Source organism: Dryobates pubescens, chromosome 22 (genome assembly GCF_014839835.1).
Source record: "Dryobates pubescens isolate bDryPub1 chromosome 22, bDryPub1.pri, whole genome shotgun sequence".
Classification (NCBI taxonomy): Eukaryota; Metazoa; Chordata; class Aves; order Piciformes; family Picidae; genus Dryobates; species Dryobates pubescens.
Window position 1 is genome coordinate 525,788 of NC_071633.1, and position 17,062 is coordinate 542,849.

Consider the following 17,062-nt stretch of genomic DNA (forward strand, 5'->3'; position numbering starts at 1 on the left):
CAGCCAGGCAGTTGCTCACTGGGTACCCAGCCCCCTGGGCTGGAGGGTGGGCAGCAGGAGCCCCCCAGTCCCAGAGGAGATGGTTGTGACCTGCAGCAGCACTCAGGCACACACAGGGCTCTGGGGCTGGAGGGCAAACACCCAAGGGTGCTGAGGCTGCTGCTGGAGGTGCTCACCAGCCCCTTCCCAGCATTTCCCAGCAGCCCTGGCTGAGTGGGGAGGTCCAGGTGAGAGGAGATGGCAGACTGCCCCCCATGGAGAGGAAGGGCTGGAAGGAGGGCAGGGGGACTCCAGAGCTGTGAGCATGGCCCTGGTGCTGGGGAAGGTCCTGGAGCAGCTCCCCTGCAGGGTCACCATGCAGCATGTGCAGGGCAGCAGGCCCAGGGGGCACAAGGGGCAGGTCCTGCCCCACCAGCCTGAGCCACAGCAAGGGGGCTGTGAGGGGGTGAGGGACAGGCTGGGGCTGGGGCTGCTCTGCACTGCAGTAAAGCCTTGGCCATCCCACAGCACCCTCCTGCAGAGCCTGGCTGCCCTTGGCCTGGCTGGGGGGAGGCCTGGCTGGGGTAGGGGCTTGGCTGGGTGGGCACAGAGAGTGGTGGGGAAGGGAAGAGACTGCAGGTGGTGCTGCCCAGGGCTCAGTGCTGGGGCAGTGCTCTGCAGTGTCTGTCACAAGCTGGGGGAGGGGCTCGAGGCAGCCTCAGCTCTGTGCAGCTGACACTGAGCTGGGGGTCAGTGCTGAGCTGCTGGAGGGTTGGAGGCCCTGCAGAGGGCCCTGGCCAGGCTGCAGTCAGCTCTGTGAGGTTCAGCAGGGCCAAGGGCTGGGTCCTGCCCTTGGGCCACAACCACCCCAGGCAGGCTGCAGGCTGGAGGCAGGGTGGCTGCAAACTGCCCAGCAGGAAAGGCCCTGGGGGTGCTGGGTGCCAGAAGCTGAAGATGAGCCAGCAGTGCCCAGGGGGCAAGAAGGGCAGCAGCAGCCTGGCCTGGAGCAGCAATGGGCACTGGGGAGGGCACAGCTTGAGGGCTGGGCTCAGCTCTGGGCTCCTCACTCCCAGAAGGTCACTGAGGGCTGGAGCAGGGCCAGGGAAGGGCAATGGAGCTGGGGAAGGGTTTGGAGAGCAGGGCTGGGGAGGAGCAGCTGAGGGAGCTGGGGGGGTTCAGCCTGGAGCAGAGGAGGCTGAGGGAGACCTCATTGCTCTCTGCAGCTCCCTGAGAGGAGGCTGCAGGGAGCTGGGCTTGGGCTCTGCTCCCCAGGCTCAGGGGACAGAAGGAGAGGAACTGGCCTGGAATTGTGCCAGGGGAGGCTTGGGTTGGAGAGGAGGAGAAAGGTCTTTGGTGGCAGAGTGGTCAGGGCCTGGCAGAGGCTGCCCAGGGGGGTGGTGCAGTCCCCATGCCCAGGGGTGTGTCCGTGGCACCAGGGCCCAGGGTTTGGTGGCCACGGTGGGGCTGGGCTGCTGCCGGCCTGGATGATCTCAGAGGCCTTTCCCCCTCAGGCACCAGCAGCTGCCAGGCTGGGCCGGGCACACTCACCCCAGCAGGGGGTTGAGGACGATGGCTCTGGGCTCGTCCAGGCTGTCGGAGACCAGCACCCTGCGGGCGCTGCCGTTCAGCCGCGTCACCTCGATGCGGTCGGTGCCGGTGTCGGTCCAGTACAGGTTCCTGGCCACCCAGTCCACGGCGATGCCGTCGGGGTGGTTGATCTCGGCGGTGAGCAGGGTCTGGGCGCCCGAGCCGTCCAGCCGCGCCCGGCGGATGGCGCGCACGTCGTCGTCCGTCCAGTAGAGGAAGCCCTCGGCCGGGTCGTAGTCGATGGCGATGGCGTGCCGGATGTTGTCGATCTGCAGGATGATGTCGGTGAAGTCCGGCGTGTCCAGGGAGATCCGCCGCAGGTCCGTCCTCCGGGCGAGCAGCAGCACCTCCTGCGCCCCTGGGGAGAGAGCCCTGCGTGTGCCGCCCGCTGCTGCCGCTGCCCTGCCGGGGGCGCTGCCCTGCCCTGCCCTGCCGGGGGCGCTGCCCTGCCCTGCCCTGCCCGCCCTGCCCTGCCCTGCCGGGGGCGCTGCCCTGCCCTGCCCTGCCGGGGGCGCTGCCCTGCCCTGCCCTGCCGGGGGCACTGCCCTGCCCTGCCCTGCCCGCCCTGCCCTGCCCTGCCGGGGGCACTGCCCTGCCCTGCCCTGCCGGGGGCGCTGCCCTGCCCTGCCCTGCCCGCCCTGCCCTGCCCTGCCGGGGGCACTGCCCTGCCCTGCCCTGCCTGCCCTGCCCTGCCCTGCCGGGGGCGCTGCCCTGCCCTGCCCTGCCGGGGGCGCTGCCCTGCCCTGCCCTGCCCGCCCTGCCCTGCCCTGCCGGGGGCACTGCCCTGCCCTGCCCTGCCGGGGGCACTGCCCTGCCCTGCCCTGCCCGCCCTGCCCTGCCCTGCCGGGGGCGCTGCCCTGCCCTGCCCTGCCGGGGGCGCTGCCCTGCCCTGCCCTGCCTGGGGCTCTGCCCTGCCCTGCCCTGCCGGGGGCGCTGCCCTGCCCTGCCCTGCCCGCCCTGCCCTGCCCTGCTGGGGGCTGTGCCCTGCCCTGCCCTGCCCTGCCGGGGGCGCTGCCCTGCCCTGCCCTGCCTGGGGCTCTGCCCTGCCCTGCCCTGCCCTGCCTGGGGCCCTGCCCTGCCCACCCTGCCCTGCCCTGCCTGGGGCTCTGCCCTGCCCTGCCCTGCCCTGCCTGGGGCTCTGCCCTGCCCACCCTGCCCTGCTGGGGGCTCTGCCCTGCCGGGGGCTCTGCCCTGCCCTGCCCTGCCCTGCCAGCCGCAGCACAGCGACCTGCCCCCAGGCAGGGCTCACTGCTGAGCACCTCCCCCTGGCGAGCTGAGCTGCTGGCACCCTCTGCACAAGGGCAGCACCTTCCTGCTGCCCTCCTGAGCTAAGATGGAACACAGCAGGGTTTGGGCTGGAAGGGACCTCAGAGCTCAGCCAGCTCCAAGCCCCTGCCCTGGCAGGGACCCCTCCCACCAGCACAGGCTGCCCTGGGCCTCATTCAGCCTGGCCCTGAACACCCCCAGGCAGGAGGCAGCCACAGCCTCCCTGGGCAGCCTGTGCCAGAGTCTCCCCAGCCTCACACTGCAGAACTTCTTCCCCAGCTCCACTCTAACCCTGCTCTGCCTCAGCTCCAAACCATTGCCCCTTGTCCTGTCTCCAGACCCCCTCAGCCAAAGTCTCTCTGCAGCTTCCTGCAGGATGCCTTCAGCTCCTGGCAGCAGCTCTGAGGTGCCCCTGGAGCCTTCTCCTCTGCAGGCTGCACAGCCCCAGCTCCCTCAGCCTGTGCTCCCAGCAGAGCTGCTGCAGCCCTGGCAGCATCTCTGTGGCCTCCTCTGGCCTCTCCCCAGTGGTTTTCCTATTCCTACACAGCATCTGGGAAAGACACAGGGCAGGCAGGGCACACAGGGGCCAGGTGCTGCGGGCAGCCCCTGCACGCCGACAGCTGCAGGATGCATCCAGCACAGGGCACTTCCCCAGCTGCTGCTTTGAAAAGCAGGAAAGCAGCCCCAGGTCTGTGCTGCTCTCACCCTGCACAGCCAGGATCCCCCAGGAGGAGCAGGCCTGGGGCTGAGCTGGCATCTGGGGATTAGAAAACACTTCCCAATCAAGACAGTGTAGAGAGAACCAACCAAGCACAAAAGGAGGATCTCTGAAACACAGAATTGTTGGAAGAGACCTCTGAGGCCACTGAGTCCAACCAGCCCCACCCTGGCCACCAAACCCTGGCCACCAAACCCTGGCCACCAAGCCCTGGCCCCAGGGGCCATGGCCACAGGAACCCCTCCAGCCATGGGGACTCCACCACCCCCCTGGGCAGCCTCTGCCAGGCCCTGACCACTCTGCCACCAAAGACATTTTCCCTCCTCTCCAACCCAAGCCTCCCCTGGCACAACTCCAGGCCAGTTCCTCTCCTTCTGTCCCCTGAGCCTGGGGAGCAGAGCCCAAGCCCAGCTCCTTGCAGCCTCCTCTCAGGGAGCTGCAGAGAGCAATGAGGTCTCCCTCAGCCTCCTCTGCTCCAGGCTGAACCCCCCCAGCTCCCTCAGCTGCTGCTCCCCAGCCCTGCTCTCCAGACCCTTCCCCAGCTCCATTGCCCTTCCCTGGCCCTGCTCCAGCCCTCAGTGTCCTTCTTTACACCACAGGACTCTTACCAAACACACACCTCCAGCCCTGGACATTACAAGCAGGTGAACAGAGGAAACGTTCAGGTGCACCTCACTACCTCCCCCAGCCCCTTGGAAGCTGGCAAGAGAGCCCTCCCCTGGGTAATCTGTGCCAGCATCCTGGGGTTTGTTACAGCACAGAGCTGGTTAGAAGCAGATGTGGGTCAATGAACAAATTTCTGGTGAGGAAAGGAGAGCTGGCAGCAGGCTGTGAGCACAGCACTGAGAGGTGAGGAGCTGCCCCTGGCTCCTCCCTGGCCAGCCATGCAGGGCTGGCTCCTGGGGTTTACCTGCAGCCCACATTGTTAACACTGCCAGTGATCTCCTCCAGGCTCCAGCAAGGCTCTGCTGGGACCTGCCCAGTGTGACCCCAGCTGCCCTGAGCCTGCCTGCTGGATCACAGCCAGCTCCCTACCAGGGCTGAGGTGCTGAGGGGTTCTCTTAGTTAAATTCATCTTCAGAACCCTCTCTCACCGCAGTCACTTCTGTGACCACAGGAGGAAGGACTGCAGCAGAACTGCTAACTGCTACAGCATGGGCACAGCACAGATAGAATCCCTGAATCCTTCTGGCTGGCAGAGGCCTCCCAGCTCCCCCAGCCCAGCCCCCACCCAGCCCTGCAGGCTCAGCACCAGACCATGGCCCTGAGCACCAGGCCCACAGCTGCTGGGACACCCCCAGGGATGGGGACTCCAGCACTGCCCTGGGCAGCCTCGGACAAGGTCTCAGATCCCTTCCAGGGCAGAAAGATTTCCTCATCTCCAGCCTGAGCCTCCCCTGGGGCAGCTTGCAACCATCTCCTCTGCTCCTGGCCCTTGGCACCAAGGAGCAGAGGCTGCCCCCTCCTCACCCCAACCTCCCTGCAGGGAGCTGCAGAGAGCAAGGAGGTCTCCCTCAGCCTCCTCTGCTCCAGCCTCAACCCCCCCAGCTCCCTCAGCCCTCCTCTAGCCCAGGGGCTCCAGGCCCTTCTCCAGCCTGGCTGCCCTGCTCTGCACAGGCTCCAGCCCCTCAGTGGCCTTCCTGCAGGGAGGGCCCAGAGCTGAGCACAGCCCTGCAGCTGTGGCCTCCCCAGTGCTGAGCACAGGGGGATGATCCCCTCCTGGCCCTGCTGCCCACCCTGCTTCTGACCCAAGCCAGGCTGCCATCACTTCCATTGCAAGCTATTTCTTCTCCTGCAGTTCAAGCAGCTGCTGGCTGCCAGTCCTGTCCTGAACCTCTCTCTGGCTAATGAAGAGAGCCTGCAGGCCCTGACAGGCTGATTGTGTGGTTTGGTGGCTGTGCTGCCCTTGGGTTGATGGTTGGACTGGATGATCTTGGAGGGCTTTTCCAACCCAGCCACTCCTGTGATTCTCTGGTGAAGCTGATCAGCTGCTAATTAGAGGCAGCAGCCTCTTTGTGGAAGGGAAGGGTCAGGGAGGGGGTTGGTACTGGGGCTAATTGCTGTAAATCAGCTCTTTCAAGTACTTGAGAAAGCTGCTGCTGCACTGTGTGAAGAACCTGAAATAGCTGCAAGGAGTCTCCTGGCACTTGAAAGGTGCTGGCAGAGAAATCTTGCACATCAGTAGGCAGACTCTGATTGCATCCCAGCCTTGACTGGAAGGAGCACCCCTGGCTCATGTGTTTGTCAGGAGAAAAAGAAACAAAGCAAAGCTGCTTTGCCTGCTTCCCTAGAGCCCTGCCTGCTGCCTGTCTCACCCCTTGCCCATGTGGGATCAAAATGCTACTGGGGAAAGCATCACCTTGTGGTTGCAAGATGCTTTGACTTCATAGAGATCTCTTGGCCCTGTGCCTGGTGTGTGGACACCACAGGGAGATGTTGTCCAGGGGGGCTGGGGGGTTTCCCCCCATTGCCCCTCTCCCAGAGGTGTATCCTGCTTCCTTGGCTTAGCAAGGAATTGTCAGTCCCATGATACTCCTTTCTTAGGCTGAGGTGGAGTCTCTCATAGGACCTGAGAGGCTGAGGAGCAATGGCTTTGAGCTGGGAGAGAAGAGACTGAGAGTGGAGAGGAGGAAGAAATGGTTGAGAGTGAGGCTGGGGAGACTCTGGCACAGGCTGCCCAGGGAGGCTGTGGCTGCCACCTGCCTGGAGGTGTTCAGGACCAGGCTGGATGAGGCCCTGAGCAGCCTGTGCTGGTGGCAGGGGTCCCTGCCCATGGCAGGGGCTGGAGCTGGCTGAGCTCTGAGCTCCCTTCCAACTCAAACCATCCTATGAACCTTTGCATCTCAGAGATTGCTGTGGTCCTCTGAGGCAAGGATTTGTGTAACTGGCATTGCCCCAGTGCCTGCAGCCAGAGCTCCCTCCCTGCAGCCAGCAGGTACCTGCTGAGAGCCCCTCTGGGGCTGCTGTCCTGCTGAGGGGGAGAGTGCTGATAAGAGCTCTGATGCACAAGGGCTGAGGGCTCTGTGTGTGTACAAGGGAGAGGTGACACACTGCCCTGTCACAGAGATCACAGCCCAGCCCCTGCCAGAGCAGGGTCACCCAGGAACACATCCAGCTGGGTTTTGAAGATCAGCAGAGGAGACTCCACCACCTCTCTGGGCAGCCTGCTCCAGGGCTTCAGTGCCCTCACACCAGAGAAGTTTCTCCTCCTGCTCAGCCAGAGCCTCCTGTGCTTGTTTCCACCCACTGCCTTCCATCCTGTCCCTGGGTATGGCTGAGGAGAGCCTGGCAGCCAGGCACTGATGAGGTGCCCCTCAGCCTCTCCTCACACAGATGCTTCAGGCCCTTCAGCACCCTTGGAAGCCTCCACTGAACTCTCTCAAGCAGATCCCTGTCCCTCTTGACCTGGGGAGCCCAGACTGCACAGCAGTCCAGATGTGGTCTGACTAGGGCTGGGAACCTGCCTTGACCTGCTGCAGCCTTTTCTTGAGGCAAGACAGGAGAGCCTGGGGCTCCAGCCCCCACTGGTGTCCCACCCACAGCTGAGAGCCTCTGGGGCCCCTGGCTGGGCTTGGGCTCTGTGCTGCAGGCACCCCCAGCCTGGGCCTGCCCTCACAAGGTTGAGGTGTGCATGTTGTTCTGCCTTCAGCACGGGCTCCCTGCGTGCACAGGGCAGGTTCCCCAGCCCCAGCGGTCACTTGCTGAGCTGCTGCCCTTCAAGCAGTGGGTGGCCAGCTCTCTGTCACTGCCCCAGTGCAGCCCCAGGGAGGGGGAGCGGCTCCCTGGCTCTGCAGACCCTGATTTCCAGTTGTTGATAACTTTTTTCCATGCTGTTTACATTGTGTTAGCTCAGAAGTGGATCTGCTGTGGAACATCATCAGTGAGGCCTGCACTCCAAAGCAGTGCTCAGCTGTCAGCCCCAGAGGGGGCCTGGGGGATGGGAAGTGCTTGTGGCAAGCAGGAGAGCAAAGCAAAGGAACTGGAGTGTGTGAGAGACTCTCATGAGGAGTGGGAAACAGCTGCAAGTAGAAGCCATGGAATGGGTTGGTTTGGAAGGAAGCTCAGAGCTCAGCCAGCTCCAAGCCCCTGCCATGGGCAGGGACCCCTGCCACCAGCACAGGCTGCTCAGGGCCTCATCCAGCCTGGTCCTGAACACCTCCAGGCAGGAGACAGCCACAGCCTCCCTGGGCAGCCTGTGCCAGAGTCTCCCCAGCCTCACTCTCAACCATTTCTTCCTCCTCTCCACTCTCAGTCTCCTCTCTCCCAGCTCAAAGCCATTGTCCCTCAGCCTGGCACTCCCAGCCCTTGGCCAGAGTCCCTCCCCAGCTCTCCTGGAGCCCTTCAGGCACTGCAAGGCTGCTCTGAGGTCTCCCTGGAGCCTTCTCTTCTGCAGGCTGCACAGCCCCAGCTCTCCCAGCCTGGCCCCACAGGGGAGGTTCTGCAGCCTCTGCTCCTCTTGGTGGCCTCCTCTGGAGCCTCTCCAGCAGCTCCAGGTCCTTGTGCAGGGGGCCCCAGAGCTGGACAGACTCTGGTGCTGAGCGAACTGTGCTCAAACACTTTGCAAAGATGTTGCCTGCAGCCAAAGTGCTTCTGGCACTCGTCAGGAAGTGCTGAGTGCTTTGTTCCTGGGGAGGAGCTGAAAGCTTCCCCTTTTAGCACTTGTCTCATGTCCCTCCCACAAAGAGAGTGGCCTGGCAGTAGGCTGAGCCCCTGCCTGCAGCTGCATGCACATGGAGAGGCTGAGAGCTGGGGAAGAGCCTGACAATGGAGCATTGTTCCACCTTAATTAGCAGGCAGACAAATGGGAAGGGCCTGGCGGGGGGCTGCCGCGGGGATTAGCTGAGGCAGCCTGGGCAGGAGCATTTGTTTGGGCTGGGTGAATAGATTGGAGCATTTGTTCCTGTGCTAGAGATGTCTTGTCACCTGTCAATGTGAAGTGGGCCGAGGGAAGGGTGACAAAGGCTCTTGGCAGGCTGCTGAGCCGAGGCTGCGGTGCCTCTGCTTGCAGCCACCCTTGCAGACAGCTCAGCTGCCTCCTGCAGCACTGCAGCAGGAATTTGTCATCAGCACAAACCGAGAGGCTCACAGCAAGGTCTGCTCCGGCCTGGGGATGGAGCATGCCTGGTGCAGGGGGTGGGAGGAGAGCTCCCCGGGGCCCAGCACAGGGAAGCTCTCAGCCAGAGGATTTCCCGAGTGGAAGGCAGGATGGAGTCTCCAGGGCAGGAGGAAAGCTCCCCGGAGAGGTTCTCTTGGGGTCTGTTAACTGCAGCTCCTGCTCTGCACCCTGACCAGAGCAGCCCCCAGGAACTGCACAGACTCACAAAGGGACAGCTTGGAGGAAACCCAAAGGATCACCAGGCCCAACCTTGCTAGGTGATAGTGGAGTAGGAATCAGCTGGCACAGCCCCCTGGCAAGCTGAGTCTGCAGAATAGTGTAGGGGAATCCACTGCTGCCCACGGGGGATAACCACACAGCAGCAGGGGCTGGAAGGGAGCTCTGGAGCTCACCCAGAGCAGGGCACCCAGGGCAGGGCACCCAGAACACATCCAGGGGGGGTTGGAAAGGCTCCAGAGCAGACTCCACAACCTCTCTGGGCAGCCTGCTCCAGGCTCTGGCAGCCTCCCAGGGACAAAGGTTTCCCTCCTGTTCCCCTGGCAGCTCCTCTGCTCCAGCTTGCCCCCAGTGCCCCTTGTGCTGTGCTTGGCCAGCCCTGAGCAGAGCCTGGCTCCAGCCCTGCACATCTTGATCCCCAGCACTGAGGGCAGCCCTCAGGCTGCTCTGCTCCCAGCTCCCAGCCCCAGCTGCCTCAGCCTGGCCTCACAGGAGAGGTTCCACTGCCTGCAGCAGCTCTGTGCCTCTGGGATGGACTCCCTCAGGCAGTTCCCTGAGGTCCTTCTGGAACTGAGGGGCCCAGGATATTTAATGATGTTAGACCCACTGAAAAGTTCTGGGGAAGGTCTGCAGAAAGCTGCTGCTGAATAAAGAGCAGAGGCAGAGAAGAAGGGAAAGATCAAACAACAGCTTGCACTTGAGTTTCAAACTCTGTCAATGGGAACACTGCAGACACAAAGCTTCTGCTGCTTTGCTGCTCTGTGGTTTACAAAGAGGACTCTTTGGTTGCTGCAGTTGTGATGCTGGAGGAGATTGTGTTCCCTGCTCCCCCCAGCAAGGCTTCTGATTGTTGTCTGAGCCCTCCCTGCAGGAAGGCCACTGAGGGGCTGGAGCCTGTGCAGAGCAGGGCAGCCAGGCTGGAGAAGGGCCTGGAGCCCCTGGGCTAGAGGAGGGCTGAGGGAGCTGGGGGGGTTGAGGCTGGAGCAGAGGAGGCTGAGGGAGACCTCCTTGCTCTCTGCAGCTCCCTGCAGGGAGGTTGGGGTGAGGAGGGGGCAGCCTCTGCTCCTTGGTGCCAAGGGCCAGGAGCAGAGGAGATGGTTGCAAGCTGCCCCAGGGGAGGCTCAGGCTGGAGATGAGGAAATCTTTCTGCCCTGGAAGGGATCTGAGACCTTGTCCGAGGCTGCCCAGGGCAGTGCTGGAGTCCCCATCCCTGGGGGTGTTTAAAGGTGATGTAGATGTGGTGCTTGGGGATATGGTCTGGGGGGAATCTTTTAGAGCAGGGTCAGTGGTGGGACCTGATGACCCCAGGGCTGTCTTCCAACCTCAATGATTCTATCATTCTGTGCTGCCACACTCAGCTGACTTTGTGCTTCTGCCCAAAGGGCTCAAGACAGAGAGATGGGCAGCACTGGCACCTGGGCAGCACTGGCACCTGGGCAGCACTGGCACCTGGGCAGGAGGAGAAAGGGAAGCCCGTGGGTGCTGGCATAAGGCAGAAGAGACAACAGCAGCATGGAGCTTGGGAAAGGAAGACAGCACAGAAGGGAAGCAAGGGGACACATTCTTATGCCAAGCCAGATTTCCTCTTCCCACCTTTTTGCCCTCCCTGGCCTGACAAGGGCAAGGTGGGAGCACAGTGCCAGCCAGAAGGCCCAGAGCAGACTGCCCCTGCTCCCTCTGCTAGGCACACCAGGTCAGGCCCATGTCTGAAAGCTGTTCTGAGCACTCAGCAGGGAGTTTTCAAGAGCCTGAAAGGGCAGCTTTACAGAGCTGCAAACAGAGCTGGAAGCAGGTAAGAGAAGTCCTTTTCTGCAGCTGCAAGATCTTAGACCCTCTCAGCTGCAGCAGGAGGAGCTACTAAAGCTGGGCCTTAATGCCCAGAGGTTCAGTGCTCAAATGCTGCAGAGCCAAGGGGCAGAATCCCCTCTCCTGCCCTGCTGCCCACACTCCTCTCTCAGTCACTGGCACAGGCTGCCCAGGGAGGTGGCTGAATGCCCATTGCTGAAGGTGTTGAAGAGGCAGAGCTGTGGTGCTGAGGGCCATGGCTGAGCAGCAGCCTTGGCAGAATCAGGGAATGGTTGGACTGGAGGATCCCAAAGGGCTGTTCCAAGCAAAACAGTTCTGTGCTCCTGTGATCAGTGACCTCTGCTGGGCATGGAATGGGAGGGGGCAGAAGCCTGCCCATGGTCCCAGCTCACTTTTAACAAGATTGTCCTGCAGCGGCCTACACACACTGCTCCACTCCTGCAGGAGCTGGCAACCAAAGCACAGCAGGGACAGTCCCAGCTCCCAGGCTCCTAAAGCCAGAGTTGACTTCAGCTCCAGCAAACCCCCTCTGGGGCAGCCTGCCAGAACCTCTGGCTGCAGAATCTCTGCCACCTTCCTCCTGAGTGCCGCTGCAGTGTGCCGGGCTGCTCTCCTCAACCCCTGCAGCATGCTCCAGCCTTTCACTGGCACCCCCAGCCCAGGTGAGCACTGCCAGAGCAGAAAAGGAAGCTCCTACCTGCTTTGCATGTCCTGCCATCATCCTCCAGCTGCACACCAGTGGGACAGGCACAGCTGTAGAAGGGCTCTCGTGGGGACAGCAGGCAGAGGTGTGAGCAGCCACCGTTGTCCTCCTCACAGGGAGTGTGAACTTCAAGAAACCAGAGAGGCACATTTTCATTCCCTGGAAGCCCCAGAGCTGCCTTTGCTCCCCAGGAACCTACAGACTCCAGAGGACTGCCACCAGACACAGGGGGAGTACAAACTGAAGCGGTTGACTCCCTCCTCGCCACAGCATCTGACTTCCAGGGGCACCTCAACGGAGCTGCGGGCAGGAGCTGGTCCTGGCAGAGCTGCCAGCTCAGCAACCCTCAGCACAGCTCTCTCACTGACTCCAAAGCTGGGCACAGCCAAGAGCTTGCTGCAGCAGAGGCCTGGGGAGTGCCAGGTGTGCTGAGCACCATGGAAACGGGAAGCAGGGCTTGGAGGCTGGGAGAGCAGCCAGACCCACGAGGAGAAGGGAAACAGCAACTTGGGCAGGGTGGGCAGAGGGCAGCAGAGGGGATTCTGCCCCTGGGCTCTGCTCAGACCTCACCTCCAGTCCTGCCCCCAGCTCTGCTGTCCCCAGCAGCAGAAGGACTCAGAGCTGCTGGAGGGAGTCCAGAGGAGGCCACAAAGATGCTGCCAGGGCTGGAGCAGCTCTGCTGGGAGCACAGGCTGAGGGAGCTGGGGCTGTGCAGCCTGCAGAGGAGAAGGCTCCAGGGGCACCTCAGAGCTGCTGCCAGGAGCTGAAGGGATCCTGCAGGAAGGCTGCAGAGAGACTTCTGCTGAGGGGGTCTGGAGCCAGGCCCAGGGGGAATGGTTTGGAGCTGAGGCAGGGCAGGGTTAGAGTGGAGCTGAGGAAGAAGTTGTTCAGTGTGAGGCTGGGGAGACTCTGGTACAGGCTGCCCAGGGAGGCTGTGGCTGCTTCCTGTCCTTGGACATCCCTGGATGAGGCCTTGAGCAGCCTGTGCTGGTGGGAGGTGTCCCTGCCCATGGCACGGGACTGGAGCAGATGACCTCTGAGGCTCCTCCTGACCTAAGCCATTCTGTGATTCCATGAATCTCCACTCTGCAGGCATGTTTCATCTGGGAAGTCTGTACTGCAAAGCTTTCCCAGCAAGAGACAGCACTGGGTGAGCAGGAAACCCAGGGAGCAGCAAGTGAGGAAACAACAACCAAGCAGAAGTGGGAGGAGGGATGAGGAGCAGGCACAAAGCAGTGTGGGGCAAACACATCACACCTGCAGGCACCAATTCTGTTTACCTGGGGGAAAATCAGCAGCAGAGCTGAAACTGCAACCAGAAGCAGCAGTGAAGGGCAGGGCAGGCTACTGAAAACTAATGACAGAAGTGGCAGGGTGTGCCAGGTCCCTCCAGACAGCCACAGCCTGAGCAAGAATCTCAGCTGCTTCAGTGTTAGAAGCACAGCTTCTGGCTAACTTGGTTTGTGTTACTTCCACTGACAGGAGGAGGGGAAGGAGGGAGGGAGGGAGGGCTCCTGACCTGGCTGAGGTCAGTGGCACCTCAGCTATTTGCACCATGTGTGCCCTGTCAGTGGCCCAGAAGCACAATGACCCAAGGCTGTGACTTCCCCTGAGCTAAAAGCAATGGCAGGAACTCAGCACAGACAAACTCTTATCTGGAGCTGGGAGATAGAGCAGGCTGCTGTGTGCACCCAAGGCCTCAAGGGAATGAAATCCCCAGGTCCATCCCCAGCCTCTTCCTGCTCACTCTCAAGGCTCTGCAAAGCACAGCACACATGGTCTGCATGGAAGCAGAACCCACAGTTAGTATAAACAAAGAAGACATCCAAAGAGCAGAACACCTCCAGGAGGCAAGAGATAACTCTTCCCATGGCTACTTAATGAGACATACTACCAGCAGGACCACCACTGCTCCCAAGTCCCATTCACAGCATCACAGGATGGCTCAGCTTGGAAGGGGCATCAGAGATCATCCACTCCACGCCCCTGCCTCTCCCCCTGGCAGGGACACCTCCCAGCAGCACAGGCTGCTCAGGGCCTCATCCAGCCTGGCCCTGAACACCTCCAGGCAGGGGGCAGCCACAGCCTCCCTGGGCAGCCTGTGCCAGAGTCTCCCCAGAAATCCTGTCAAGGATTTCCTCCAGTCTCAATCTCCCCTCTTCTAGCTTCAGTTTCAGAGTACTGACTGGATTGTGTCATGTGCTGGGTGATCAGGGAGCTCTTCCCAGTGCAGGTTGGACTTTTCAGAGGAGGGTCCAGGATCCGGCTACTTCCAGCCCTGGCAAGCAAGCCCCTGGCCAGGTCCCAACCCTTACACCTTCAGAGTCACCACCCGGGGATCAGTGTGTTCCTGGCAGGCAAACACAAGCCATGCAGAGAGCTGCAGGGCACAGGCACACGTACAGTATGGCTGTCTGTCTGGGCTGAGGACCTGGATGTCCATGGGGGAGTAGAGGGCAGAGAGAATCTCCCTCCTCTTCTCTCCTGTCCTCTTGTTGCAGGCGTGGATGGAGCGTGTCTGCCAGTCCGTCCAGTACAGCGTGTCCCCAGACAGGGTCAGGGCAAAGGGGTGGGTCAGGCTGCCCTCCACCACCTTTTGCCTAGGAGAAAGGAAGGAGAAGGGTTAGAAGTGCACTGCTGCCACAGAGCTGTGTCTGGCTCTGTACAGCTGCTACTGCAATTGTGGCCTTCCCAGGGATTCACTGGAGCGAGGGATCGGCCTGGAGACCACAGGGTGCTGGGGGCCCAGAGGGACCCCTGGAGACCATCCAGTCCAACCCCCCCAAAGACAGAAGTGATGGATGGCAAAGCAGACTCTGCCCCTCAGAGCAGCGAGGGCACAGACACTCTGGGCTCCACAGCAGCAAGAGGGCTTCAAGGCCAGCTTGGATGGGGCCTTGAGCAACCTGGTTGAGTGGAAGGTGTCCCTGCCCAGGGGAAGGGGCTGGAACTGGATGATGTCTGAGGTCCCTTCCGCCCCAGACCACTCTCTGAATCTGTTATGTGACTCAGCTCCATGCTGGTCCCTGACAGCCCACACCAGAGCTCCATCACAGCTGTGCAAATGCCCAAAGACCACTGCCTAGGGTGGGGGCAATACCAAAAGTATCCCCAGGATCCTTCCTCTGTGTTCAGAGATGGAGGAATTCAGAAGAGACTGCCAGGTGCAGAGAGGGCTCTGCAGGCCCCAGGCCACAGCAGGGAACGTGGAGAGCACAACACAGGATTCTTCTGCTGCTTCTTCTGCTGCAGAGACCAAACTGGAACTGCTCTGCAGCCTCTGTCCTTCCAGTCCCCCTGCAGACACAAGGCACAGCAGCACTGATGGCACTTGGCCCTTCCTCTCTCACCTCAGCAGGGCTCGTCTCCTCTGGCAGCAGCTGCTGGCCACTCTCTCACCCCTGTTTCCATGATTCTTGGGTATCAAGTCTCTGCCCCTCCTGTAATTACATCCCTTCAAATCCTTCCAGCCCATGCTCTTGCAAACTGAAGCTGCTAGGATGCAGCAGGCACAGTGCCCCAGAGCCATGAATTCACCCTGCAGAAGGCACATCTCCTCTTCCCTTCAATGGTGAAGTGGTTCTGGGATGGGAAGGGGAGAAACATTTCAATCCCCAAATGACTTCTTTGTGGACAAGGCTGGCTGAAAGTTACTGTGCTCTGTAGTGAAGGGACAAAAGCAGCCTCCAAAGTCATCATCCACTGAGAACCATGACTGAAGTCTACCATAAGAATCACAGCACATGAGGGGTTGGAAGGGGCCCCCAGCCCAAGCCCCCTGCCAGGAGTAGAGCCTGAGTCTCAGCTGCACAGACTCCTGTGACAGTACTGGTCAGGGGAAGGGGAAACTTCAGCCCAAGAGTTGAAATTCAGATCAATACTCTCAGGTAGCAGCACAGGCTGGGGGCTCAACAGCTGCAGAGCACCTATGGGGAAAAGAACCTGGGGCTGCTGGTGGACAACAGGATGCCCAGCAGCCAGCAATGGGCTAGGAAGGCCAAGGGCATCCTGGGGTGCATCAGAAGGGCTGTGGCGAGTAGGTCCAGGGAGGTTCTCCTGCCCCTCCACTCTGCCCTGCTGAGACCACATCTGGAATATTTTATCCACTTCTGGACATTCAGTTCCAGAAGGACCTCAGGGAGTCCATTCCAGAGCCACAGGGTGCTGCAGGCAGTGGAACACCTCCCTGTGAGCATAGGCTGAGGGAGCTGGGGCTGTGCAGCCTGCAGAGGAGAAGGCTCCAGGGGCACCTCAGAGCTGCTGCCAGGACCTGAAGGGATCAGGCAGGAAGGCTGCAGAGAGACTTTGGCTGAGGGGGTCTGGAGCCAGGCCAAGGGGGAATGGTTTGGAGCTGAGGCAGAGCAGTGCTAGAGTGGAGCTGAGGCTGGGGAGACTCTGGCACAGGCTGCCCAGGGAGGCTGTGGCTGCCTCCTGCCTGGGGGTGTTGAAGGCCAGGCTGGATGAGGCCCTGAGCAGCCTGGGCTGGTGGGAGGTGTCCCTGCCCATGGCCAGAGGAGCTTTTAGATCCCTTCTACATCAAGTCTTATCTTGAATGTCTCCAGGGCTGGGGCCTCAACCAACTCCCTGGGCAACCTGTCCCAGTGTCTCCCTCCCACCATTGCCCCTTGGCTTATCCCCACAGGCCCTTCTGAACAGCCCCCCAGCAGCTCTCCTCTAGGGAGGTTTAAGGTCTCCAGTACCTAGGTCTGCCCTGTCTGAAGAGTCACTGCTTTATGTCTACAACAGCCAAAACTCAGCAGCACCCTTGGACAGGAGCCACCAACTAAAGCTTTCTCTCAGGCTTTAGGGACTCTGCTGCCTGCTCTCAGGGAGTCAGACAGCAGCTGAGCTTGCCCAATTCCCAGGCATGCCATGAAGGACACCTTGGAAGGGGCCAAGGACAGGTGTGTCTCAGTGCCTATTCCCTGCTGGAAAAAGAACATCAGCAGTGCCAGCCCTGCCAGATCCCAGTCACTAATCAAAGCAAGTCTGCCCCGGGCCAAGGGGAAGCTCCTCAACGATGTCCAGGACAAACAGAGCCTACAAAGGCAAACTCCGGCTGTGCAGGGATCACTGAAGCATCTGGGTTGGGAAAGACCCTCAAGGTCATCAGATCCAACCATTAAGCCATCACTGACCAGTCTACCATCAGCCCATGTTGCTCAGCACCACATCTCTGCACCCTGAACACAGCCCCAGGATGGGGACCGCAGCAGCGCTCTGGGCAGCCTGCGCCAGCACTCCGCAGCCCTCCTGCCCAGGGCACGTTCCCTCCCTCAGGGAAGCTACCCTGGTGCAACCTGAAGGCCACGAACTGTGCACAAGGAAATCCTGATCCCCAAACCCTTCCTCTGGAGAGCACCCTGATGGGAGGGAGGCTGCTTCACTCTGCCAGGCGCCAAGGGGCTCTGGGCAGGCGCCCAGAGGGCAGGGAGGGACGGCCGGGAGGCAGCAGGAGCCTTACCTGAAGGAGCCATCCAGGTTGGCCCTGTGGATGAAGCTGAGCTTGGCATCAGCCCAGTAGAGCTTCTGCTCCTCCAGGTCGATGGTGAGCCCGTTGGGCCAGTAGATGTCCGAGTCGACGATGATCTTGCGCGCGCTGCTGTCCATGCCCGCCCGCTCGATGCGGGGGGTCTCGCCCCAGTCCGTCCAGTACATGTACCTGCAGGGA

The 17,062-nt window shown here is 61.4% G+C and overlaps 1 protein-coding gene across 1 annotated transcript in view; it reads right to left on the minus strand.

The window, feature by feature from the left end:
* LRP5 (LDL receptor related protein 5) overlaps positions 1 to 17,062 on the minus strand; it is a 133,216-nt gene that overhangs the window by 64,734 nt on the left and 51,420 nt on the right. Inside the window, exons 3-6 of the mRNA XM_054171777.1 lie at positions 16,856 to 17,053; positions 13,795 to 13,991; positions 11,386 to 11,517; positions 1,528 to 1,924 (exon numbers count right to left, since the gene is read on the minus strand). Coding sequence (XP_054027752.1) covers positions 1,528 to 1,924; positions 11,386 to 11,517; positions 13,795 to 13,991; positions 16,856 to 17,053 — 924 coding nt within the window. The remainder of the gene's footprint in view (positions 1 to 1,527; positions 1,925 to 11,385; positions 11,518 to 13,794; positions 13,992 to 16,855; positions 17,054 to 17,062) is intronic.